The 26,470-nt window shown below is 47.3% G+C and overlaps 1 protein-coding gene across 2 annotated transcripts in view; it reads left to right on the top strand.

Moving 5' to 3' along the window:
- The first annotated feature begins 12,933 nt into the window (after positions 1 to 12,933).
- Positions 12,934 to 26,470, top strand: part of CAPN6 (calpain 6) — a 54,072-nt gene continuing 40,535 nt past the window's right edge. Inside the window, exons 1-3 of one of the 2 annotated variants that reach the window (XM_062006969.1) lie at positions 12,934 to 13,015; positions 19,840 to 19,920; positions 20,762 to 20,936. In XM_062006969.1, coding sequence (XP_061862953.1) covers positions 20,772 to 20,936 — 165 coding nt within the window. In that variant the 5' untranslated portion in view covers positions 12,934 to 13,015; positions 19,840 to 19,920; positions 20,762 to 20,771. Of the gene's footprint in view, positions 13,016 to 17,291; positions 17,351 to 19,839; positions 19,921 to 20,761; positions 20,937 to 26,470 lie in introns of those variants that run through there. The other variant, XM_010195722.2, reaches the window with a different exon arrangement.

Here is a 26,470-nt window from a genome sequence, read left to right as displayed (position 1 = left end):
TTAAATTTCAGCACATCCTTTCCTCCTGTTGGTTTTTCAGAAGATGTAAGCTTGGGCTGGGTCAGAAAGCCTTCCTGAATTCCTGATTGCTTGCAATATACTCTAATAATTCCAGCCCCTGTGAGACCCTGGAGCGGATGAGAGTAATTCCACTCTGCACTCTAGAGTTTACCTTTTATGTTTTTGTCTACTTTTACAAGCACATAAAACTCCACAGGATATGAGGATTTGCCATATTAATTCTGCTATAAAAACCCCATCTAATTTGCCTCACGAGGCTGCCTTTGGTGTTTCAGACACTAATTGAATCACTAAGACAATATTGTTTTAAAACAATACAGTATTTAAAAACCAGTTGGAGAGACTCTTAGAGTAGCAGGGCTTTGTTTCTTTGAAAGCTGCCTTTATTCAGTATCCAGTGTATTTACAACAAAAACTCCTGTTTCAGACACACCATCATTTAGGAAGGAATCAGCAATCCTCCAAGCACAGACTGAGGTGTGTAGCGTTCACACTCTGGTGATGGTGTTGACTGTAGAAGATCAGAGCAATACAGCAAAATCTTCAGCCTTAGGATTTTTGTCACTTGTAAAGCATTCACAGTCCTGAAGTTCCTGGGTGAAAGGCTCATCTGTTGTAAGGTTTGGAGCTACTTTGCTTCCAGCAGCCGAGCAGCCAACTAAGACTCTACACCTTGAAGGAATTTTGAAAGAGTTTGGTAATGGGATTTTACCTTGGTCCACTCTGAGGTGGGAGATGGAAATAGCTTTTGCCTGCCATTGTCTGTGTTTCCTCTAGCTGCACATTACTTACAATCTTCTCAGGAGCCAGAAACATTACTTATGTTATTTTCATACACAATAGAAAAAGAGTTCTTCTTAGAAAAGAACTTCAACATCTCTCTTTCATATTTAGCTCACACGCATTATTTATGCCCATTATATATGCCTGCAAAAGCAGCACACACAATCCAGTGCTGCTTCTCTCTCATCTGCTTCAACAGACTTTGAAGGGAAGAAAGGGAGATAGGACCAAGAATTATGCTCAGTACATGCAACAGGATTAGTGCTTTACACAAGACATCTACAAGAGATCCAGCTGAAGCATCACCTTGGTGTAATGAGACCAAGAAGGTTAAGACTTTAAGTGCCTTCCAACATGCTTTGGGCTTTAGAAGCAGGACTCTACATGTGCCCAACAAGGCCTAGATAAAAATGGCCTTGACAAAAGCTGACAAAACCCCATGTTTCAATAGGGAGAGGGGAGATGCTCAGAGACTGTAGGTGGGTGGATGGAAAGGCTTTTTTTCAGCAATGCCCATGGCACAGCTGCTCTGACAGAGTCCCGGTTGCAGGGTAGGGTGTGAGTACTACATCTGCAGGTGAAAATGCTGAGCTTTGGAGTTGCAGAGCAAGTGAGAATCAAACTGAGTGGATCCAGCAGTGAGACTTCAGAGCCATTAGGATTTTAGGTCTTTGGCTTAACTGGGGACAGATCAGTTCTCCTTGTGCCATAGTGTCCCAATGCATAAAGACCTGATCACACAGACCATCTGTAAGGTGCTTTGAGATAAGCTGATACAAAGAGCTATGGAAGAGCTTGCTCTTAAGACTTATTCATTGCTTAGCAAAGTCTGGAAATCCTATAGAAGCCAACTCTGGTCCATTGTCTTTGGCAAGTCCTTTCAGGAACTCTGGCTCTCTCCAAACTCTGCTGTGAAAAGGCTTCATTATTTTACTGATGCCAAGACACATCGTTTCTAGTTCCCCTAACACCCTTGGAGGAGCCAGCAACCCCCCTGAGAGCAAGGCCATGTCCACTTCCAGCAACCCAATGCTGCCATCCGGAGTTGCCATCTCTGGCCTGGACACAAATGTCCATATCAGGGCCAATTCCCGTCCCCATTCAGAATGTGGGGCCTCGTATCTGCAAATGGTGAATAAGTCTAATGATCTCAGTGGCCTTCTACTAAGAGAACAGTGGGCCTCTTGTTGAAAGCTTTCTTGTTTAGGAAGTGTCCATGGCCAGATGGCTTCATGGGAAAGAGCTGCCTTTCATTTTCATTGCTCACTGCACGTAGTGGAACCAACCTAATCTGGCTCTCGCTCTGTATCTCGATGAACTGTAACTCAGGACTCTTGAGCCAGTTTAGAGCTTCCCTACGTCTGGCAGTTTGTCACCCAAACAACTGAAGAAGGAGGATGCCCAAAGAGAATTAACAAATCTTTGCAGTAATTAGAGTCTGTCAGCTGAAAAAAAGAAAGTTGGCATCATTAGAGAAAGATGCTCTGATGGCCAGTGTCATGGGAAACAAAGAAAAAAGACTTGTTTCTGAGAGGAATGGGTTAGGGTAGGGGCGTTTGTGAAGGGGGATTTACTGAGGGATGAAATGAACTTGAACTTTAGAGAAAATCAAATGGAAGGGAGAGCATGAGGCACAGCACTGGAAATGTCAGTGCCATTGATGTGTGGGGATAAGAAAAGACAAAAGCCAAGAACTTCCAGGGACAAACAAAAGGGGAGGCTGAGGCTAGCTGAGGATCTACAGCTCTGTTCTGGACACAAAAGCAGCAGAGGTTCCTGCCTGCATGCTCAGACAGTTCTTTCCCCTAAGCCAAGATGCAGGCTCTCTGCCACAACAGTGTGTCCCACTCCCCCTGCAGAAATAAGGTCACACTTGGCCACAGGCAGGAGAAGTTGGTGTGAAGTTCCTTCCTTGCTCCTGTTTTACTCTCCTGCCAGCATATGTCATCCCTAAAATGAGGAAGGGAAGGTCCAGCCCTTTGCTGAATGACAGCACTAGCCTGTGGTTCGGGTTTATTTCTATTCCTCCCTTTCAAAGCAGGAATAGAAATTCACCACCATACTCTGGCTGGGAGGACAGGCCTGGCACTCTGGGGAGTTGTGAGACGTGTAAGAGAATACTGAGGGCACCTCTCAACCTCCCCCCTTCCCATGGAGCGCAGCACACTCAGAAGAGGTATCAGCCCTCTTCTTCTGGGGCAAGAGGCCAGGCCAGGCTCCTGGAGGATGGCACCTTCAAGTGCTTTGCAGGCAGAGGAGCTGACAATGGTCTTGTCCATGAAATGCCCAGCCATGGATGTGAGAGCTGCTGCATTCAGTAAACCCATGGGGAGCCTGTGTTGAACATGGCCTCTGTGTTTAACACTAGTTTTCTCAGGAGATCTTTTTCCTAAATTCAGTCCAGTGCTTGTGAGTTTAATCTTAAGAGGCAGAACAAGTGAGTTACCTGAACACATTGTGATGCTGTTTACTCTCAGACTGTTTGTTGTTCTGCATCACACCTCTTTGTGTCTGCAGATCCTCAGACACTCAATAGAACACAAGTGAAACCCAATTACACCTTGTTCTCTCCTGCTTTAAACTGGCAGAAGCTCCTCTAATTAAGGAGCTGAATCCATTTGGCCCAAGGTCGGTCTCCTGTTTCAAAGGTTGATTACTGTCAATAATTCCCGTGTGATTGATCACTCAAGTGCAGATTCTGTTTCTGGGTGACAGCTGCAGACTCTGCAGAGCAAACCTACCTGAGCCCAGCCATGAGGTGACCTCTTGTATAAACCTCTGGCAGCAAGTTCTATGTGGGAGACATCTTGGATAGTTTTACTGTAGTTAATGATAAAGCTGAAATAGTTTTCTTTGAGGACGTATCTTAGAACTTTCAGAATTGAACATTAAACAAGGATCTGTAGCAAATCAGGGCTTCCTCTGTATCTCCTGGCTCTGAAGAGTGTTGGGTTTATCTCACTTTCACTTTAGTCTACCCATAGACATGCCCCGAGCCCAGCAGGTTTATGGAACTGCAGACAGCATCTCTGACTCTTCCAGTGTTTTCCCACTCTAGTCCCAGGTAGTACCAAGCAGAACAGAGATTGATGGTTGGCCTGCTTTTTAGAGAAGAATATTACCCAGTGTCTCTGAACATTGAAAGGAAGGTTCAGGTCACTTCAGGTGGCTCACCTGACTCAAGGCAGCTTTTGATTTTCGTCTGAGCTGGTTCTTCCATCTCTACTTGCAACAGTTACATATAGGAAAGGGAGATGAATTTCAGTGGAGTTGGAACAGGGGGGTTGTTGCAGAACAAAGTCATTTACCCCACACGTGTGGGCAGAAGGAAAGGCATTGGTGGCACTGGGTCAGGGCAGAGCTGAACCAAACATGGGTCTGACCCCTGAGAAACGCATGTGCGGGTCAAGCTGCAGCAATGGCTGTGACAGACCAAATGGGCCCCGAGCTCCAGCCCAGGCCCAGTTCTTGATGAATTTAACCTTCAGAGAATCCCCTTGAAACATTTAGTGGGCACATTTTGCTGTTGTTTGGGTTTGGTTCTGTTTTTAAATCCCACATGGTTGCTTTCCTTCATCTGCTTCCAACCATTGCACAGCAGACAGTGAGGGGTCTGTCGTTCCCTTCCCTTTGCAGGTGGCAGGTGAAATGCAGTGACATCCTGTCCCACGCTGGCCATGCTCACTGAGGGCTTGCACAGCACACAGCTTGCTTGCTTTCCTTTTGGTTTTTTGCCCCCCCTTCTTTACAACAGAAGTGCTTTCTCCAGATTTAGTGTGATGTCTCATGAAGCGTCTCCTTAAAAAGAAGAATGTCTAGGGAATTAATTGCACTGCTAATTGGTGTTTATAGATAAGGCAAAGCAGAAGTATTGAATGTAAGAACAAGAAAGCCTGTGAGTTCCAATGACATGCTGAATTCTGACATGTGAAATTGTTGTTAGTTTGCTTCTTATTTAAACGATGTGTGACCCAAGCAGCTTTATCACCGTGGCAGTACGAGTACAGCTGTGATTACCAACTTAGAAGGCACCCGGGGTCTTTGAGAAAGAGGAGACCTGTCTACCCAAATCTGCTTCTAGTCTCTGAAACGATGCCACACTAGCTCCACAATACTCTGCATTTTCTGACAGTCTGGTCCAGAAGCACAGGAAAGGTGTGTCAGCTCCCTGCCTTTGCTGTTACTGCCTTTGCTTATTTTCTGAATCACAAACACACTCCTGAGGTCGGGTTGGCAGCTCTCCTCCATCAGCCCTTCGGGAGCTGCCTTCCCTTAGGGCCCTGCAGCTCCCTCGGAGCTGCCAATCTGCTGAGGAGCTGCCTTGAGGGGTGGGGGGATCTGCAGCTGAGCTGGGGCCAGGCCATGGATTCCTGTCTTAGGTCATTCATCACGTTTATATGATTTCCTCATTAATAACAAAGCTGCAATATAATATAACTGAGAGGCCACGATGTATTTGCTATTGGCATTCAGCTGGGGGGTGGGCTGGGGGGGCAGTCGGGTTTAAAGTTTAGCTGGTATACTTTAAACTCTGTGTACATAACCTTGGAGGTAGGGCTTCACTTGTTATTTTGTTGGGATGGGTCAACTCCAGTTAGTTTTTGTTTAAATGATGAGGTATTTAATTAATGACATTGTACAAAGAGCTATTAATTTAAATGGTACTGTAGTTCTCCTAAACCAGACCTGTCTAACCTTTCTTTTTGGCAAGCCTGCAGCAATGCTGATCACGTTGACTTTTGTACCTAGGGGGAGCGTGTGGAAGGGGAGGGGAAATACTTTTCTCTTCAGACCAATAATGTTGCCCACAGTTAACTTTCTGCTTGGATATCCACCTTGAATTCCCTTTACACCGAATTTTTATGGCAAGTTCTCTTAAAGGGACCAAACAAGCAGAGGTGACTCCAAAAGATCTCAACTGTATCATCTTGTAATATATTGCAGCTTTATGCCAATGATTCCTTGCTTACCTGTACACAGTCCATGCATGTTTTGAACTAATTTTGCATTCCCCATTTGTGGTGAGTTATTAAGCATTTTAACCACCTTTTGTGCCATTCAACTTGTACAGAAAACATTTTTATTGACATTTTTAAAGGGAGGGGGAAGAAAAGAAGAAACCCCCTTCTGCTCCCTAGTTGTAGGTAGAACTCAGTTACTTAGCAAAACAGATGTAGATGAGTGGTTGTAGTGTTAGAAATGTTAGCTTGCTCGTGAACAAGCTTTTGAGAGTAAATGCATGGTCCTGTACCTCTCTCTTCTTAATTAGCTCTTCCTTTCCTCCTGGAAAGATTCTCTCTCTCTTCCTGTCTCTTATTCTGTCTTTGTCTCTCTCGTGGTTGTAAAGTACAGATTTGGGCATAAATGGAAAGACATACGACGAGGTTTGAAAAGCAGTTCTCAACAGGTTCATTCTCACAGCGCCTGGGCACTTTGGGCAGACTCTAACTTTCAAGGTCAGACAGATGGGAGGTTGGTCGCCTGTTGCCTCTGCTTGAACTTGGGAACAAGTTCAGCCTTTGGAAGCTGACACAACCAATGAGATGTTGCCGATGCATTTGCAGCTGAGGCATGTGGCACGTGGTGTACTGGCCGTGGCCCCCACGGCCGGCTGTTCCTCAGGGGCCTGGTCCCGCGGCCCCGTTTGCGGCGTTTGCACACACTTGTTGGGTTTCCTGGGGTGGATGGGATCCAGGAACCGTGGTGGCAGGGGTTCTGTACACAACTTCTCCATGCTCCCAAGCTCTGAGTTGTGTCTGCAGGGCTTATTGTTTAATAGCTGTGGTTCTGTTGGCAACAGAGGACAGAAAAACAGTCAAAAGTCTTGGGAAAGAGGGAGGACACTCACCAAGATGGCTTTTGTAAGCAATGGACTTGAAAACCCCCCACAAAGCCCTGCCACAAACCCACAAACTGTATCTAGATCCACACATCCATCCCCCACGCCTCCTCTCCCTTAAAAGAATTTCCTTTTGTGAGGAGATTTGACTTTCTAGAAGAAATTTCCATTTTTGTGAGGTGTTGTGAACTGTTTTTACTACTTGTAACGACCACCCCAGGTCTGAGTGTTCTTGTAACGCAATGCCATGCAGCAGAGAACCTGTCCACTTTATAGCTTTGCTCTCAATATTTGTTACTCATTGTTTTCTCATCTAAATGTACATTTGCAAGGTGTGTGTAATGTCATTTTCAAACAATAAAATTTGGGTTCCATATTTAGGCCGATAACAACCTTCCTGGTGCTTTTATTTGGCAACCGTGGGTTGACTGTGACTTGTGAATTTATAGTGGTGCTCGTTCATTTCCATTCAGCAGCTTCCCTAAATCACTCCCACTGGTACAAGTGCAGAAAAAAAGACTGGGGAGGAAATTTGACACAGGCTGCCAGGCAGCACTTTACTGCTTTGAATGGTACCTGGAGACCCAGAAGGATTTCAGACCACTGGAAATGATGGTCAGCAGCTGTGTTCTTGGTCTTCTTGAGCCCAGGGCAACAAACTGTTTACCAGTTGGAGTTTGTGCCTTTCACTGTGTTTCATACAATCCTGCACTTCAAAAAGCTTCTCTCAGAGGTTGTCACCACAGCCTGTTACAGGAGAAATCCCCACTGAAGATGCAAACACAGCCAAAGCTGCAATCAGCCTCTAAATCACTGTTCTTACTACAGTGCCTGGAAAGCTAACCAGCACCTACTGCAGGGTGCAGCAATAAACCCTCAACTTTAGTTAACAGATTACCAGCTTGGCCTTTGGAAAGCAATGAATAGTGGCACCCAGGAAAGAAAATCTTTGCTCTGTCACAAATTGTTCATGCTTTAATTAAGGAGTCCTCATCAAGGAAGGAGATAACTATGAGCTATGAAAGGGGAGGAACACACTTGATCTATAATTAAATCAACTGCTCAAATGAGGTCGCCCACCCATGTGCACATGCACCAGGAAGACGGGACAAGGGCAGAGAGATGAGGCCAAGCTTTGTCCCTGGGGTGGGGAGGGGAAGCGAAAGGGAAGGCAATGCCGTTATGTGCTGGAGAACTTGAGAACAAGGGCAACCGCGTCCTCCCGTGCCCTCCTCAGAGCTCCCTCTAAAGGACAATTTCCTTATGCTCGTGTTTCATGACAAAGTACTGTGGAAAAGCTCTCAGGCACACAGGGGCGAGTACGGCATAACCCCTGCCCTGCCCGGCTCGATCCATTACAGCGGAAACTAAACCCACAGAATTAGATAGAGAAAAACAAGCCTGCCCTCAATATCCTTAAACTTTTATATCTAAATGACTCGAGATACTCTGCTGCTGGTCAGAAAGTAGATCTGCTGTGGCTTTTAAAAACGTCAGGCAATAGCACTAGGGAAAGAGTAACTGGAGCAGTGGGTACAGCTGGGGAGACCTGGCTTCAGCTCCTGGTGTGGTCACAGGTTTAGGTGTGACCTGGGGAGTCACGCAGGGCCACAGCCAAAACACAGGGCAGATGCCCAAAGAGGGCTTAGACTTTTTTTGATCTCAGGTGCCAGGAGGAAGGATAATCATTGCTCTAAGCTCTGTGTAAAGCTTCACGTGTGAAACTAGAATAGCTGCTAAGCATTAGCAGCACCTGGAATCACCAGCACTCTTCAGTGGCACAGCTGGGATCTGAAACTGCAAGATAGGCCTTCTTGAAACTGAAAAAAAGCCATTATGTGGTCAAGCATTCAAGGTAAAACATCACAGGCTCCAAAGCTGATGTGAATCCCAGTGAGCATGGCTAGGGTAAGTGTGGGAACAGCCTTCTGCCGGCACTGCATGCACCACAGAGACTCAGACACTGCTCCTGCAGCAGCAGCGTCCCACACGCTGTGAGAGACAGAGCAAACAGGACTGAATCCCCTTCCAACTCCTCCAAATGTTAAGAGAGTTTGGATTGGGCCTGTTTCAGAGCAGTGCCACTCCTGGAGGTCACAACTGTTCAGATGGGGAAGGAAAAATGGTTCAGCCTGAAAGCTCTTTGTGATCACCCTCTACAACTACCTAAAAGGAGGCTGTAGTAATGTGGAGGTCAGTCTCCTCTTTCCAGTAACGGACAAGAGGAGATGGCCTCAAGTTGCCCCAGGGCAGGTTGAGATAGGAGCTGAGGCAGAACTGAGAGGGGTGTCAGCCCCTGTGCCAGGCTGCCCGGGGAGCTGGGGGAGTGCCCAGCCCTGGAGGGATCCCAAAGCCGTGGAGCTGAGTACCATGGGTTAGTTGGTGGGCTTGGCAGGTGAGGAGAGGGCTGGGACTGCAGGAGCTTAAAAGGCTTCCTGACCTAAACGATTCTGTGATTCTGTTCTCCTGAGTCTGACAGGAACAGCCTTGTCCAAGTCCTGCTGAGAAACAAGAGCACTACGGGCCATGTCTTAACTATTTAACGTTTACACAACACTCAGAATACAAATGGCAATTCAAAGAGAAGGAAACTCCCGGGAGCTCCAGGGGGAGTTTTAATAGATGTTTTTCAGCATGACCGCTGTCTGCCCGCACAGCAGCGTATGGCATCTGCGGGGAGCCTCTGGCGCTTCGGCCAAGCACTCGTGAGGAAAGCCCGCCATAGCCACGGCAGCGCAGCGAGCCAAAGCACCTGCCCGAAGCCACCGTCCCGCCCGTCCCCGTGCCGCGTCGCTCTCGGCACACGCCCCGCTGAGGGGAAGAGAACGGGGGAAGCGCAGGGCCGGGCGCCCGGGCCGCCCAACGCCTCGGCGCTACCCTCGGCGCCAAGATGGCGGCGGCGCGCGGGGTGTCCTCGCCCGTTGGGCGCGGGCGCTTGCGCTGCGTTGGGCGAGGCCGCCACCTAGCGCTCGGCTCCTTTGCGCCACAGACCCCGGCCGCGGGACTGCTCGCTCGCCCCTGCTCCGGTTACGGTCAGTGTTGTCTCCGACTTGCGGCATTGGACCTTCTGTTTCGCAAGGTTTAGAGTTTTGTCGTATGGTCGTGGTTGAGGTGGTTGGTGGAGAAATCCCGCCCTGGGCGCTCGGGGGGCAGAAAGCTCCCGTGGCAGTTGCGGGCAGGGACGAAGCACAGCCCCCTCAGTGCCTGCTGTTCCAGACGGTGTTTGCTTTGTACTCTGTGCTGTGCAGAAGGCTCGCTGCCAGCGAGCCATCGGTCTTGGGCTCGTACTCCAGTCTCTCCTATCGGTTATTCTGTGACAGAAAGTACGAAAGAACCTGTTATCAGAATCCCGAGATGCAAGGATGAGCGATGAGAGTCAAGATGCTGTAGTTGGGCAGAACCAGACCTCAGCTGGGTACACAACTAGGAAAGTGTTTTGTGAATCTGGATTAGTTTTCAGATTCTGCATCTTGGGCTCTTCTCTGGATATAGCTGCTGCAATTAGAGTACGGGATACAGGCGGGATTTAAGTGGACTCTGGTGAAAACCACCTAATGTTTTAACAATTTGCCCCGTGAAATTGAGTAAATAATGGCTGTAGCTCTGCATTGGCCTCAGCTGGCAGAGTGCTGCAGCCTGGCTGCCCTGGGGAGATCAGTGAGCTGTGAGCAGAGGTTCCTGTGGCTGGACGTGAGGTTCTGTCATGCTGTGGCTTGAGGGATGTTGGAGTTGCTTGTGGATGCAGGGTTGTGCAGATGGCAAGGTGTCCCCTTTTAGGGGAGGGTATGTATTTATGGGTGAGTTCTGAGCATAGGGGTTGAATATACAGATGTGTGAGAGCTACCACCTTGTGAAAGAGCACGTTGTGTTATTTTCTTGTGCCGTAATGTGTCCCTACACAAAGGGCCAGCCCTGGGCTCTTGTTGGCCTGCTAAGGGGACAGGCATGAGGCAGGTTGGGAAAGCAGCAAGTGTAGACCAGGTGGGGTACAGCTCTGGGGGGTTGTTAGCAGGCAGTGCAAGATAGCAATGAGGAAATCAGGGACACCTGGAGATGTAACAGTCATTAATGTAAATCAGCCTGGAGGACTGCATGATGGTGATGCTCAGCACCCCTCTACCAGGGGATGGGACCATCCAGGGACTTCAGGTACTATGTTGGAAGGTTAAAGCATCCACAGTGATCCCTCTTTGCAGACCACAGCAGTATATGTGAGCATGCCTCTTTGAATGCTTTGGCACAGACCCCCTGAATTTCAAGCTCATTCTGCCATAGTTCTGCAGTGAGACCAGAGCTAATTGCCCTCAGTTGCCACCTGTGTGGCTCATCTTGCTGCCTGTCTAAAGGAATTCCTCTTCTGGCAAGACTTCCAGCAAGAGCTCCTCCTCAGCCCAGACAAAATGCATTTGATTCTCGGATTGTGCCACCAGATTTAACACTCATATGAAGAAGCTCATGTTTGTTCCCCGTGGGATCAAAGGCAGCTACTGTGAGAACATATCTGTATCAGCTGTGAATACTTATTATCAGCTCACAAAAGGAATTTTGTTGTACTCATGGGGCATTTTTCATGTTCTCTCCTGGACTGTGCAAATGGATCACAGCGTGCATGGCGTGTATAGGCACACATCAGCTTTTTCTTATGATTTAAACTCTGGTCTACTTGCTCAATCATGAATTGAAAACACATGGCTTTAGTATGTTGGGCATTTTTGCTCATTAACTATTAAAACTGTAGTGGTGGCTTCCAGAGACTTTCAGCATGCCTTCAAAAGGAAGTTGGGTAAGTGCTTTATCCGAGAGCAAACAGTCCTGCAGCAAACCTTACAGCACAGAAATCAATGATGCTACTTGACATTTTGTCTTCGGAGTATTTCCTGGATGTAATTCGCTCCCTGGGATCCAAAATCCTTGAGGCAAGTAGGAGGTTTACTGAATAGAGAGGTTTGGGAGAAGGAATGGACCTATTTGTAAACTGAGACCAGTGATGTTAAATAAGGAAGACTAAGCAAATTGGGGAGAATATTTAAAACTCCTGGTAGAAATGAAATTCTGTAACATATTCTGTACTGATGCTTGTTCAGTAATTGGACTGCATTTCCTAAAATATACAGAAAAGCCACTTAAAGGTAGACTGAAGGCATCATAGTCCTCAAATGAGAAAAAAATCATGTGAAATTAACCAAAATGCTTAGGATTTTCCCCAAATGAAACAGGGGCTGAACTTAGTTTTGTCTTATTTTGCCACAGCAGAGAGAAATGTATTATTTTCTGAGTTCTAAACTGTCAGATGATACCTTTACTAGCACAGGGAGAGGAGCAAGGCAGCGTGAGGAACACACACAGTTCCGTTTAAATATAAGGAGAAGCTATTTGACTGCTGAGGTGAGGGAGCCCTGGCCCAGGCTGCCCAGGGAGGGTGTGGAGGCTCCTTCTTGGGAGGTTTCCAAACCCACCTGGACACGTTCCTGTGACTCTGATTGAAGGGAACCTGCTTTAGCAGAAGGGTTGGACTAGACGATCTCCAAAGGTCCCTTCCAGCCCCTGCCATTCTGTGACAGGCAGGCTGATGAAGGATGGGAGGTGAAGAGAGGTGGTTTGCAGTGGTGCAGAGCCCAGGAGCAGCTCAGCCTCCCTGGGGTTGAAGCTGGGGACTGCTGGGGTCTCTTCTGTGGCTCTCCCAGAGAGGGTATCTTCCCCATTCAGGTTGTTTTTCCTTCCACAAGTGAAATGGGAACAGCAGAATCAGGCAGCTCTAGTCAGTGAACAGTCAAGCCACGAGAAAGCACCCGGCAGCATGTGAGAACCATCCCTGGGACTGCCACAGCACTCAGAGCCAAGGGCACAAAGCCACCCCTTGGGTTTGGTTGCATCTCCTGATCTACACAGCCCCATCCAGCCCTGGAAGCCCCGAGTGACTCTCCTCTGCAGCCTGGATGGGCCGTTTTGAGCCTGGACAGGCTGAGGCAGAGCCGTGGCTGATGGCTTTACGCAAGCGAGGGGCAGTGTGCAGCCTAATAAGGAATACCGTTTGTTTTTCATGGTGAGCATTCATCTGCCCTGTTTTTCACACCAAAAAGAAAACAAACCCAAGGCTGTGACTCTTGCCAAACAGCCTGGCCTCATCTTTTTTAAAAGCTCCTTCAGGGTTCCAGCCGATAAACAACGTGGTGGGAGTAACCACGGCTCTGCCCCGAGGCTTTCCTGGTGTCCCTGTGGCTCCTCAAGGAGGGTCATCCTGAAACACACGCCCCTGCTGATGGGAGCGTGGTACAGCCCAAAGAGGTTCAGGTTGGGAAGCAGAGGGGATCAGTGTCTGCAGGAGTCAGTTTGGAGTTTGATGTGCTCAGAGCAGGGACGGACCTCGGCCAGGTAAGTGCCAGAGGTAGCCTGTCGACTGGAATTTACTCTGTTTGCACCTTTATCTCTGGGATGAAAACTCTTTGTGTTGCTAGGAATGAACACTTCAGCCAGCACAGAGAGAGAATGCTTTTCTCTACTGTTTCTGTCAGAAAGTCACATCTGGAGCGTGTGCTAACTTGGAGCTAAGCACTGATTGTGATTTATTGCAAAGCCGGTTGCTCTCATTTCTTCTGGGCTAAGCAGTCTAATGCTGGTCTTCTCTCTACAGGCATCATTAACAATTACACTGACTAAAGGGGCCAGGCTGATAAAGTGTGATTCGATCTCAGTGCTCATATAATCCCATTCTCCATCTTGTCTCATCTTCTGGATGCTGTCAGTTCCGTCTCTGGCTTCTTTCACTGTGAAATTCACTGTGGCTATTTTACTCCTTTATTTTTTGGTGAAGGAGAGATTTTGATGCTAAAATAATAGTTAAGTGGATCCATAAAATAATGAAGGGGCTGATAAGGGGCTGCCTGTTAATTTGCAATCTGTGTCCTTTTATGAGAATGCAGAATGGAGAGGTGCTGGGATTTTGGAGAAAGTTGTTTCCTGTGGTTTTAGCACAAAAGCTTGGCTTGAACAAGTTAATGCTTTCTTTAGAGCTTGTTAGAGATCTCTTGACTTAGACTAACATTAATTGTGACAGTTGGCATCTGCCACAATTGCTTTGTTTAAACATTCCAAACTGGATTTGAGCCTCTCAGTGGTTGCCTGCAAATCTGTCTGGTCTCGAAGCTCTAGTGGAAGCCCCTGAAGGTCAAGTTCTTTGATGTGTGCAGGCACCTGTGTGCTTTGACAAATCCTGTTTGCCTGCCTATCCTTCAAAATGTGTCCCATGGCCACTTTGTGTCCTCACTAAAGAGAGACTTTAGTTTACTTAAAGGATCAAGCTGTACTAGGATTGAATTCTGTGCAATATACCCAGCCCAATCCAGGGCTCCTTTCAGCAGACACACAAAGTGGCAGCATACAATGAGCAATTGCTGTCCTGAAACAGAAATGACCAACCTGAGCCCTTGGTTCTGAGTCCAGTTGAAAAGGTGGCACATGCTCACAGTGCTGGTGTGTGGGAAAAGTGTTTGAATCGTGCACATCAACTGCAGGCAACTGCGCATGGGTTGATCTGTAGTGTTCCATGTTCATCCTTGTGCTGTCAGCCTGGCTGCCCCTGGAGTCAGAGCCCCTCAGAGCCTGGATGTGCTGAGAGGTTTGGATATCTGAACATTGGCTGAGAGACTTGAGCATCTGCAGTGGGTTTAGCTGTTGAAAGTTTCACCAGGGGAGTGAGAAAACAGTTAAAAGCTGTTTCAGAAGTAACTACAGGGGGATAAACTCTGATGGAAAAGGCAGGGAAGGGAGAGAGGAATTAAAGCCAGAGTTTACCCTCCCTGAGTGTGTTCTGCCAGGACTTTGAGTGGTTCTGACCATGAAATCAGCATCGTACTGCTGAGTAATCAATCCCATGCACACGTGTGTTAATTTCACTCCGTTTTCAAGCAGAGAAATTTACACATACCCCTGACCATGAACCCTGCGAATTCAGCCTCCTGCTCGTGCCAGATGGAGACCAACCCCCTTGGGCATAATCACCTGTAAGTGCAGCTTTTCTCTGGTCAGCCCAACACAGTCAGTCCCCGCTCCCGAGGCTGGAGCAGCAGTGTGATGGAGGGGCTGCAGTGTGCTCTTAGCCAGCACCACACCCCAACGGGCTGCAGAGCATTTGCAGGGTGTGAGCACTCCCTTCCCCAAGGGTCAGAACGGGCTTGCATTTTATCTCTCCAGGAACTGACTAGATGAGAGATGGGAGAGAGAAAAAGCTGTGAGAACTGATGACAGGGTGGGTGGCAGAGCTCTTGCTCAGCTTACAGCCACAGCAGCCTTGGTCCTGAACTGACACACACCCTCCTGAGCTGTTTTGCTTGGACACAGGCTTTGCAGTCCAAACTGCATTCTGCATCCCAGCTACAGCATACTAGAAAGTCTCTCTGACCCAGTGAGGCCTGTGAGAAGCACTGTGATGTTGCAGTACAAGTGTTGTGATTCATTTTATCAAAGTAAAGCTTTGGTTTGTAGCCAGAGGATTCTGCCAGTCCTTGGTGCTGTCTGTGGAAGCAAACAGGTTGTGGCCAGCCCTGTTCCTACTGTGCAGTTGGTCTCCCCTGCATTCCTGAAGTGATAAGATGTAGGCAAATACTCTCAGCTGCAAATGTGTGAGTTTTCCTCTCTCAATTTCAGTGCTAAGTACTGCAAAACTGCACAGCAGAACAATGTTGGTACCTTCCTGTTTCTATGAGCAGACAAATGCTTGTGCCTCCTTCCCTTAGCCAGAGATGTCTATTAACTAGGTTAGAGGCCATAAAATAGTCCAATTAACCTTATTTTGTTGAAAAAGCCAAAAGCTGGATGGAAGAAGGGCTAATGCTGCACAATCACACTGTCCTCAGAGCCCAGGACACGTGATGAAACTTGGTGTTTTATCACCAAGAGCATTGCCATCCAAAACAGCTGAGAAGCCCTGGGACCCTGATCATTAACACTGAACTGGGTGCTGCTACGTGATCCTGTGCAGCAAGTTTGATTCCAATTGAACGTGCAATTGCACACCCCCAGAGTCAGCACCGATCCCGTGCTTTTATACTGGCACGTGCAGAGGAAAAGAGGATACCCAGCCCAGCAGGAAGACTCAAGGAGCAGTTGAGATGTTGAACTGTTTCAAGAATTCATATGAGCAATTGCTGCTCCTGTGATGCTCTGTGTGATGGGCACTGATGCTTCTGATGCCTCAGGAGCAGTGGAACAGCCAAGATCAGAAACTGCAGCGTTAACGCAAGGTGGAACCTTTTCAACTGCTTCCAATTCCCCTGCACTCTAAATACAAATGTGCAGAGTCACTGCTTTGTAAAGGGCTGGGATCGTTCTGCACAGGAAGAGAAGGCAATAACCTTTTCCAGCTGGAGCCCTGCAAGTGCCTTTAATTAGTTTCTCAGAAAGCCAGTTCAGAGTGATTGAAGGCTCCTGGCCGCGGGGCTGCTCAGTTGGAAGCGCTCGTGGGTTTGGTTCCTCTGAAGCAAGCTGGGAGTTTGGAGAAAGAGATGTTTGGAGAAACAGTAAACTATGTTTACTGTTAAATACTTGAGTCCCTGCTTTGCTGTCACCATCCAAACAGTGGCTTTGAGGTTTGGTGATAAGTCAGAACTGAAAGAACAGAGTTTAGAGGTTTTTGTGTGTTGTCAAGACAAGCGCCCAACTGCAGTTACCAAAGAGAAACCCAAGAGCCAGGTGGTGGTGGTTGTTGTTGTTGTTTGCATGAAATAAAAGCAAGTTGGTACCTGCAAATGGATGAGAATCTTAAGATTCAGATAAGAAGAAACGGGGATGCTGCCTGAGAGCACAGCATATGCTATGTGTGTCCTTTCTGGCGTCTCTCCGTGGTCTTTCCAGTCAGAGGCTTCTGGAGCAGCAAGAATGTGGTCCCAGCCCAGGCAGTTCCCTCTCAGGATCCACTGCTGGAAGACACAGCTTCATCTTTAAAGTTCTGTTCAACTATGGTCTTAAATGCTGCTCAGAAATTCACTTTGCCCTTTCACTCCTGGTGCTGTGTGTGGAAATTCCTTCGAGTCCTGCAGCTGGAACAGACAAAATGAAGTGCCTGGTAACGTTTCTGTGTATCAACATGCCAAGCCTCTTCCTTGAAGAGGAGTTTCTTCTAGAACAGAGGGTTCAGTGCAGCTGCTTGGCAGGGTTTGCCTTTGGGACAGAAAGGGCTGGTTTTTATTAAGCACACATAGTTCTTTGCTGCCCTGTGCCTCTCCTGCAGGGATGGGAGTGGGAGGGATGCTGAGGGCTGCAGCTGCCTTAATAGCTGCAAGAACTGCTCTCTCTCACTATTTACCCTGTGTGTCTCTTACACAGGGTTACAAAAAGAGGCTGAGAAGAAATACCTTGTGTTAGTGTTTGTGTGCTTATTGCATGCATTTTATGCTAGCAAGGGTGTAGTTTTCCCTTACACGCCTGCCTGGGCAGTTAGTCAGTCTTGTTTGTTGTGGATCTTCTACGTAGCAGCTGGGGAAGAGAACATTTAAGACAGGAAAATGTGAGTGCATAGAGATGCTATTTGGTAGTGGAAATAATACTTGAAGCTCATCTTAATGCTCTTGTGAAGAACTGGATTGCAAGTGAATGCCCCTTTAATGTAAGGCTGCTGATAACTCCAGGAGCTGCTGTTTGCCACTGTGCTCAATGTGCTGTGGCTGTACTCTTGCTGGCTCTGACAAGGGGAAGCATCTTGGAGTGTTAAATGTAAGTAAAACTGCAATGCTTCTGCTGCCAGGCTGAGGAGGGGGCTCTGTGAGGAGAGCCTGAAGAGGGGACCTGTCCTGGCTCGACTTCGCTGTTCTGCATTTGAAATCCTTTTTCCAATCCAAACAGGAATCTCACTGGAAAGGAGAGGCTCAGAGATAGATTTTAAAGCTCAGTGGTTGAAAGCTGAGAGATGTGGGACATCCTGTACTCCTGCTGATATCGAGGGGCATTCCAATGGTGCTGTAGAAGCCTTGGGGTGAGCTATGGAGCTGTTGTTCTGCCCAGAGAGATGAAGTGCTGGGGAGCTCAGCCCAGAGGCTGGAAAAGATAAAAACCAAATCCCTAATTGTGTATGGTCAGGGAAATAAGCCAAAAATATAAGAATAGCTGACCTGTAGAGCTGTTTGGGCTTTTTTGTCTCCTTCCTCTCTCCTCTGTTCCTCCCCTGGAGAGGTTCCATTGGCTCTATGGAGCAGTGGAGGGTCCCAAACTGTAGCAGGGTATTTTTAGGACTGTGTTTCTTAGCCCTCTCCACTGTGCACTATGCTCTCTGTATCACATGACAGCACAGGGAGCCCTGCAAAGAACAGCTACCAAAGTCCTGCTTGGTGTTCCTGGCATAGCTGTGTGTGTGAGGGTCAGCTGAAGCAGAGGTGAATCTGTCGGGTGCAGAGCAGGGGAAGCTGTGCTACTGTGTGCTGTGAACTTGATAAAGAAGGAGGGAGCATGGTTCTTTCTTTGTGAGCTTCAGCCTTCAACTGAGGGTGAAAAACTGGGAGCTGCTTTAAAAATAAACCTTGGAGTGGGAGCCAGGTGCCTGCTGTCTGTCCTGGCCAGCTTAGCCATGGCCTGGTAGGTGAGCAACTCAGGAGAGGAGGGGCTCAGCTGCTGTCCTCCATCCTTGGTGCTCAGACCACCAGGCTGTTGTATAAATCTGCATTTACAGTCTTTACTGCGGAGCTTCCAACAAGAAAAAGAGACTTCTGTTGTGCTTCAAAAGAGTGAATTTGAGTTCCTGCAAAAGCAGGTTCCTACTTGTTCACCAGCTGGTGATGGGACTCCAGAGCTCAGTATCTCCTGGGCAGATGGAAAGCAACCAGCAGCCAGGCTGGGCAGCCCTTGGAGCCCCTCTCAGTGTTCTTCTGAGACATGCCCTCAGTCCTGTGCTCAGGAGCCTGCAGAGGCACAGGTTGGTGGGAGAAACCTCCTTGTCAGTGTTCCCCTTGGAGCCCAGCCTGAGGCACACAGCATTGCTCTGAGGCTGCACGTTGTGCAAGGGGGTGTTGATCCTGGAAGGACTCATGTTCTTCTGGGGTAGAAGGCGAGAAAGGGTGGGGGAATGAGATCATTAGAGACCCATCTCCATGAATTAGGCAATGACAGCTGGAAACCTGATCACCCAGGGGCTGTTACAAGCATGTCTTGCAAATGTGCTTTGGTTAGAATGTTAGTTAGGGGGAGTTTTTAATAAGCAAGGATGCCAGCTATCATGAAATAATCTATATCCCACCCAAATTAGCCAAACTCTTTCATTCTCCTTTTTTTGCCACTGGTCTATCTTTGTGTAAGTGACAAGTTGTTTTGTGCTTGAGTTTGAAGAACTGGCTTGTGAGGGGAGGCAAGTCTATTTGCCTTGTCTTGGGAGGCTGTCTGCAAAGTGAGATGCCTGATGACTTTTTTGTTGAAAAGGGATAATTGACAAGAAAATAGCCCTAAGAAGAAGGAAATTGCTGAAAGTGGCATGGTGTCAGTGAGCCATTTTGGGTTTGAACAGTTTGTTTAAGTGTTTGTTGAAGCTGTGGATAGCACAGTCACTAAAGGACTCCATAGCCCTGGTCTGGAGGGGGGTTGTTGGCCTGGCTGGAGGCAGAGGAGTTTTTCCATTCCAGCAGCATCAGGATTTGACTCAAAGTCATTACAGTGCTGATGCTTGTGAAATTGGTTGCTGGATCTCTGCCCTGAGAAAGGATGGGGAATGAGCTGGCATTTGAAGACTCGGCTGGTCAAACTATCAAGAACAAACTGATTCTTTGTCCCATCGTTTCGCTGTGTAGGATTCTGCTGGTAGAAACCAGATGGTGCTTACACTTAAGGGTAGTTTTCTGTGAGTGATTAAGAAGCATTGGAATAAGTGCAGGAACATCAACCAGATAGAAGAGCAGTCCTGAATACTCCTCTCATTCCCATGAGTGAAGGCATCGGAACAGCATTTCTCATCCTTGAAGGACCATGTCATTTCTTTGGGGGGAGGGGTGAGGGGAGGAAAGGAAAGGCTTGTGCCTGGCCTCGTTTAGTTTCCTGCAAATTTGTGGAATCTCATCCAATTTGTGCTGCAGTTGGCTCTGGGAGCATGAACTGAGATCACTGCAACAGGACACAGCAACTAGGCTGCTAAGACAATGTGGTGCCATGCTCCAGTGCATGCATGTTGCTTAGTTCTTATGATCTGCCATCAGGACAACTTGCATCTGTCTTTGTTGCTGTAGATAACTCAAGGAAGGGGAGATACATCTCTTACTCGTGGCAGAAAGGAAGAGGAACTGACACAAAGCAGAGTTCCAAACAGAGTAAGTTCAGATATTCCCTCCCATCCCCATCTTGAGTCACAGGTGGCATCCTTCATGTCCCCCTGACTTCAAACTATCCTGCAGGATCTCTGTAGGTGATTTCTGATTTCTAGGATGTTTATAGCAATTAAACTGTTTGAGTTCTGTGGCTGTGACCATAAACTTCTCAGGTCAGATAGCTGTGGTTCTGGGAACTAAGGCCTGAGAGCAAGTTGTTTGGGTTTGTTATTGTAAGCTGGCTTTAGTTTGGGTTTTTCTTGGTTTGTTTTTTAGTTCTCATTAATTATCTGCAAATATTTCCTGTTTCTGGGAATTTAGTTCCCTGAAATGGAACATAAATCTCAAAGACACCAATGACAGCCAAAGTATTGTCACTTAATATGGAGAACTGTGGAAATCTGTTCTTGGTTTTCTTTAGGCATAAGAGTTGGAGTAGATAATTAGAGCTTTAGTGGCCAAAAGAAGAATGCAGGGCGTAAAGATGGTCCAGCCCTTCACATGTGGTACAGACAGAGCCAAGCCCCACTCTGTTACCTCTCCAATCAATTAGACAAAGCAAAATGCTGTGTTTGTGCCTGGTGTGGACTCTTAATATCTTTCCTGGTAAGAGTTCTGTTCAGCCACAAATACCATCCTAACAGAGAAGATCTTGGGGTTTATGGTTTTCTAGTCTGTTACTTTACAGAATCCAATTTATAATGGGGGGTTTTAAACAAAACTCAGTAACCAGCCTCATTGAGAACAAGTTACATGCTCTGTTGCTATTGACCAGTCAGTGGCATCATTTATGCACTTTAAAGAGCCTTCCTAGTTTGCATGAGCCAATATTCATCTTATCCAGACAGAAAGAGATGTCTTCACCAGTGCAGCTCTTCAGAGATCAGAAGTACCAGGAGCTGAAGGAGCAGTGTATCCAGCAGGGACGGCTCTTCGAGGATCCCGAGTTCCCAGCCTCGGATGAATCCCTCTTCTATCAGTCAGCACCACCAAGGAAAGTTGAATGGAAGCGCCCAAAGGTAATCAGTGCCCTCCTTGGGAAGAGGGGCTGTTTGTTGCACTCCTGCTGTCCTCTCTGTGCTAAAACACAGTTACATGAGTGGATTCTCCCTTCCTTTTTCCATTTGTTTTCTGTCATTGGTGATTCGGAGAGCAGCCTCTCAGTATCATGCTGCTGTGTGAAATGAAAGCCATGCCTTGTTGTAAAAAGACAGACAAGAGGTGTTCTGTGCAGCATAATCACACTTTTTGTTGTTGATGGCTCTCTAACAACCAACAGCATGAAGTGACTCCAGCCATAGAGACGTTTAAATCATCCTTCTGATTGAGAGTACCACTAATAGGTCAGTTAATACAGGAATATGTTCTGTGAATAAATTCTTCCTGGGGCAGTCTATGGGTACATATCCATTACCAGCACATACTCACTTTCTGGTCAAAGCAAATGGATTCATTTCTGTTCCACAGGGAATTAACTTGTGCTTCCAGAACCAATTGGTTTGTTCTCTACATAGTGCCAAAACTAAGAGGAAACCTTGTGTGTATAGTATCTTTTGTATTAACTATAATGGAAACACAAAGACCAGCTGCATATGAGTCTTGAGAGCTTTGAATGACTTCTGCAACATCAGGCAGGATGCTCATAAGTTGAATACTCAACTACATAGGGGTGTAGCTGATGCACAGAAGGTGAGTTCCCAAGAGCTGTCAAAGCAAACCTGTTTTCTCTTGTGAGCTTGATACCCTCTTGATTGTTGTGGAGGTTCTGGTGAAATCTTAGCTGCAAGTTTTAGCCAGAAAGAATGGAGTTCTCTTCTATTGCTTGACAGCATGTCTGGTCTCTGCATGGCTATGCTGAAATTGCTGTGGATTTTGCCTTTGAGTTCTATAAAACCTCAATTACACACCAATGATCTCATATTCAAAATGAACACCTATTGTCTTTACGTAACCAATAATGCTTAGATCTGTTTGCCAGTTAAACCAGCATCTTGAAAAGTCACTGACTTCTACCTGTGACTAATGTGCTAGGCATTTCAAATTGTTGCTGTTTCTTATATCTGAGGGCTGTTGACTGGTTTGCTCTGAGGTTTTATGCTTCACATAAAGCAGTTTCACAGCCATAAGCAAATAATCTGGAAGAAAACAAAATACTTCCCAACTTTGACAATGTGGCTTTGTCTCAGAGTGTGCAATCTGTTCTCCTACTTTGACAAGTGTAATGAAGAGGACAGTGGGAGCCTCCAGCCAGATGTCTTTACCCTTAAGCGTGATGAATTTGTCCTTCACTTCACCCGTGTCCACATTTAGGATGGAGGTTAATCTTCTACTGAGACAGATGCTGAGCAGGCCACTGAGTCATCTTGCCTTGCTAACTCACCCAGAAAACACAGCTGTGTCTCCACCCCAGATGTTTGTACAGCACCTTGACTGTGTGATTTCCCATCCTCCCACCCTCCACACAGGCAGTGGACAGCCTCTCCAGATGCTGGGACTTGTGTCCTACCATGAGCAAGCAGCTTTTTGCTTTAGAAAGCTTGTGTAGCTGTTTGAGCAGCTGGGGAGTGCTGCTGAGCACAAGCAGAGCTGAGGGATGCCATTGCAGTTGCTGTCACTGATGCTGGTGTCCAAACAAGTGCATCTGAGATCTGTGAACCCAAAGGCTTCCACTGTCCTCTTCTGAGCAGAGGTGAAAGCTGGTATTTTAGTTTCAGCTCACAGATATGCTCATGCTTTGTTTGTTACCCTAAATGGTCAGTGGTGGCCAGAAAGAACAAAGGCTTAGGAAGAGTATCTGTAGTCAAAAAGGTTTTATTCTGCTCTAACAGAAAAGTGTGAGAGAGAGAAAGGAGGAGGGCTAAAGGGTTTCTTCCACTTTGTTTTTGTCCTTGGATCTGCACCTGCAATGTTAAATACATTCTGTTTACTCATTCCAGTCAAACTCACAGTGATAGATCATTAACAACCTGACATTAATTACTTGTTTTGTACTTTTAAAGTCTCTGTGGGAGAGAGAACAAAGGCAGGGCAGTGTTACTTTTGTGGCACCCCGCTATTAAGAAACGGGTGAACACAAAAGGCACCGTGTAATTACCCTGCAGTCTTCCCAGGATTGTCTGGCTTTCCAAGGGGAAATGTTGTTAGGGAAAGATCATCCAACAACTAAGGGTGCTGCACGCTGTTAGGTGCAGTACAGGGACTTGCTTTGGGTGCAGCCTGGTGTGGGGTGCAGCTGGCAGGACAGGCGAGCGGGTTCTGATAGCACACAGGTGCTTGTTTGCTGGTGATTTGGTATCTCACTGCTGGGTAGTGAATGAACTCAAAAGGTCTGATTCCATTTGGGATGGAGGTGTTTGAAACAGGGAAGTGGCAAGTTGCAGCTCTCTGAAGTTCCATATTGTATTCTAAGTGGGAAAAAGTGTGCCACAAGGTTTGCCCAAAAATGAGCTTGAATCTTAACTCGCTTTGTTTCCACGTCACCTTCTTTTGTGAGACTCTCCACACCAGGGATGGGTCAGCAAAGGTAAAACTGGAATAAAAATGCCAAGTTGGTTTTGACTTACCGGGGGGAAAAAAATGAAGATGTTGGATTTTATTTCACAGAATAAATCATCTTTGTCAGAGTGACATCTTCTGACAGAATTGTTAACAGATGCCACTGGTGTCAGGTTGCTGGCTGGGGCTTCCCTGGCAGGCAGTGTCTCTTCCATCCATTCAGGCCTGCTGCAGCCCCAGGGGAGGGGGGCCTGTCACCACCAGCCCTTTGGCTGCTCAGCCCAGAGCAGTTTATGGGCACTTTGGGCAGGACTTGCCCAAAGGTTAGATATGCCCGGTGGATGTCCCATGTGGGGCAGTCACCACCAACTCCCATTACAGGCAGTGGAGAGGAACTGATGTATTTCAGGTGTGATTCAGGCTGAGATGAGTGCCTGGTTCCTGCCATGTGGAAGTTCAGGGGGTGAATTCAGATGTTGGTGCCAACAGCATGAATCCTTTGCTGATGTTTCAGGATGTTGGGCTCTGCTAATATCTCAGTTCCTCTCATCACCTGTAAAAGAGTAACTGAGCTGAGCCCTTCAGTGTGCAGGAAGCCTCCTTGCTGTAATGTGTCTTTATGAGGTACAGCTTATTCCCTCCTTTGCCACCACCACCACACAGGGAGATGCTCCCACTGCTTCTGTGCTGTTCCAGGTTGCCACTGGGGTTAGCATATCCCCACCTTCCCATTGCAGCATCTGCACTTGACCCCCTTGCATCACCTGAGAATCGAAGTATGTCCTTTTCTGTTTGCTCCACACCGTTGCAGAGGGACAATGCCCCTGCCTGTTCTGGGGAAAGTCATGCAGGGGCTGATCTGAACTGTCCTAAGGCAGAAGGGCTCAGGCTGTGAGCAAGGATTTATAAATGGCTCATTTTGAACAGCCATTTTCAAGAAGCCCCGTTAGAACCTAATGTAAAGCTGAGAGACTTTCCTTTTAAGAGCTAACACCCCCCTATTTTGATCAAAAGCAATAATGTAAGGCACACAAGCCACCTGAAATTTTCTGTGGGTAAAACCTGCTGGTTTGTTAGAAAAGGAGTGAGGAAGAATGCCCTGCATTGGTGGATGTGTTTTTTCTGCCCATTGGTATTAGCATCAAAGCCCACTCTGCTCTCTTTCCCTGGAGTTTCCATCCTCTCTGCCAGGCTGAAGTGGAGCTAGGGGCAGCTGAGCACTGCCAGGAGGTAGGAGAAACCTCTTGCCCCCTTCTGTCTCTGCTGGCTCTGGGATGTCCTCACCACCTGTCCTGGTTAGCCCCTTGCTGAGGACAGACTCTGCTTCTGTGGTGGTCCTGGGCAGCACTGGCTTTGAGCAGCAAGAGGCTCTGGTGAAAATACCCAGGAAGGACAGTCACTGTGATAGAAGGATATTTTATCTGTCTTATTTTTAACTGAATCTCGGGTTTGTTTGAATGGAAACAAACCAACCTTGCAAAAAAGTATTAAATCCCAAGGACATGTGTGTCAGCATTAAGCAAGAAGCAGTGATCCCCCAACCAGGGCAGGCATTCCTGTGGGAGAGGAGTGGATGAACTTGCTTCACAGATAAGCAACATTCTTTAGTTATTCATAAAGGAAAATAACAGCCTGATGCTACAGCCTGAGAGTCTGATCATGTGCTTTCCTGGTTTCCCTGCTTGACCCTCTCTCCTATAAGCCCTGGTTTTCATTTGGGCTGCATCTTCTTTTCTGAAAGGGCTGTGATTGTACCCTTCTGTTCTGGAAAGATAGAGCTGGTTCTTTTTCAGTGAGGCAGCACAGAAAGACACTGTGGCAGTACTGCAGCACTGCTTCCCAAGCAGACTGCTGCTGCGTGCCAGAGTCCAGTAGTGCATGCAGGAGAGAGAGGCACTGGAGAGAGAGGTGTCCTGGCACTGGGTCTGCATTTGAGCAGTTGCCTGACAGGACACTGCAAGAACAGTTTTGGGGCATGGAGCAGAGTGACAGTTCATTGCACCCTGGGATATCTGCCAGGATGGGGGCTGGGGATGATCCAGAGCTGGAGGGGAGTGGAGATTAAAGGGAAATACCGTAAACTGGCATGACAGAGCAAGGTGAACTCTTAGCAGTACAGTGTAGTTACATTTCTGCCTTCTGTGTGTCAAACTGGTTGGATTCTAACAGCCCCTGGGAATAGTGACACACCTCAGGTTTGCCACATTGTCTCCCCAGCTCCCATCTGAAGCATAAGTCTTGATTTAACAGTCACTTTTGCAGAACTGAACATGCTTTTTTCCTCCCTTCAACCTCTTCTTTCCAGTTAGAAACACAGGGCAATGCCAGTGCTCTTGCTTAATCACGATAGAGGTCCCCTCACCCCTTGCCCCTGAGGCTTTGCAGGATCTAATTATTGTTGTTCTGTGAAAATATGACTTATTCTGCAAAGGCTGTTGACACATCCTGTAACAGCCAAAGTTTGGGGTTTTGTTTCCCTGGCTATGCCCAGAATGGGTTGTGTTTCTCTGTCGACTCCTGTTGATGAACACAAGTTGCAAAGCCCTGTGTGCTGGGACATTTGTGTTTCTACTTTAAATAACTGGCACATGTGGAATGTGCTTGAATCTTAGAGGTGAGGAAATGTGTTTCAAAGTGTGGTGGTGAGCCTCTGCTGAGCTTTGAGGGGACTCTCAAATCCTTTTATGTGCCTCAAACGTACGGAGGCATCGATGGGAACACAAAGGTGGTTTCAGGTTGTAGGCTGTGTGAGCCATGCACCAGTATCTTACACATGGCTTCTTTGGAGTGTTTCTCTGGAATGTGTTTGTAGGAGAAAAGGAGAAGAAGTCTTCTACTAACATGAAATAAATCTTAACTGGCTTCTCCTTCTTTTGTCTGTCACATCCCAGATCATAGCACCACAAATGTCATCCACAGACAGACAAGTGAGTCTCAGATACCAGTTACAGCCTTCAGTGGATGACTTTCAGACATTGCACTCTGCTGGATGGGGTTTCCTGTGGATGATGGGACTACCTAGATTACACTGTTTATCAATTTAATAGGCACTGTTGTA

This window comes from Colius striatus, chromosome 13 (assembly GCF_028858725.1).
Source record: "Colius striatus isolate bColStr4 chromosome 13, bColStr4.1.hap1, whole genome shotgun sequence".
NCBI classification, from domain to species: Eukaryota; Metazoa; Chordata; class Aves; order Coliiformes; family Coliidae; genus Colius; species Colius striatus.
Note: the sequence above shows the minus strand (reverse complement) of the source record. Positions and strands in the feature narration are given on the sequence as shown.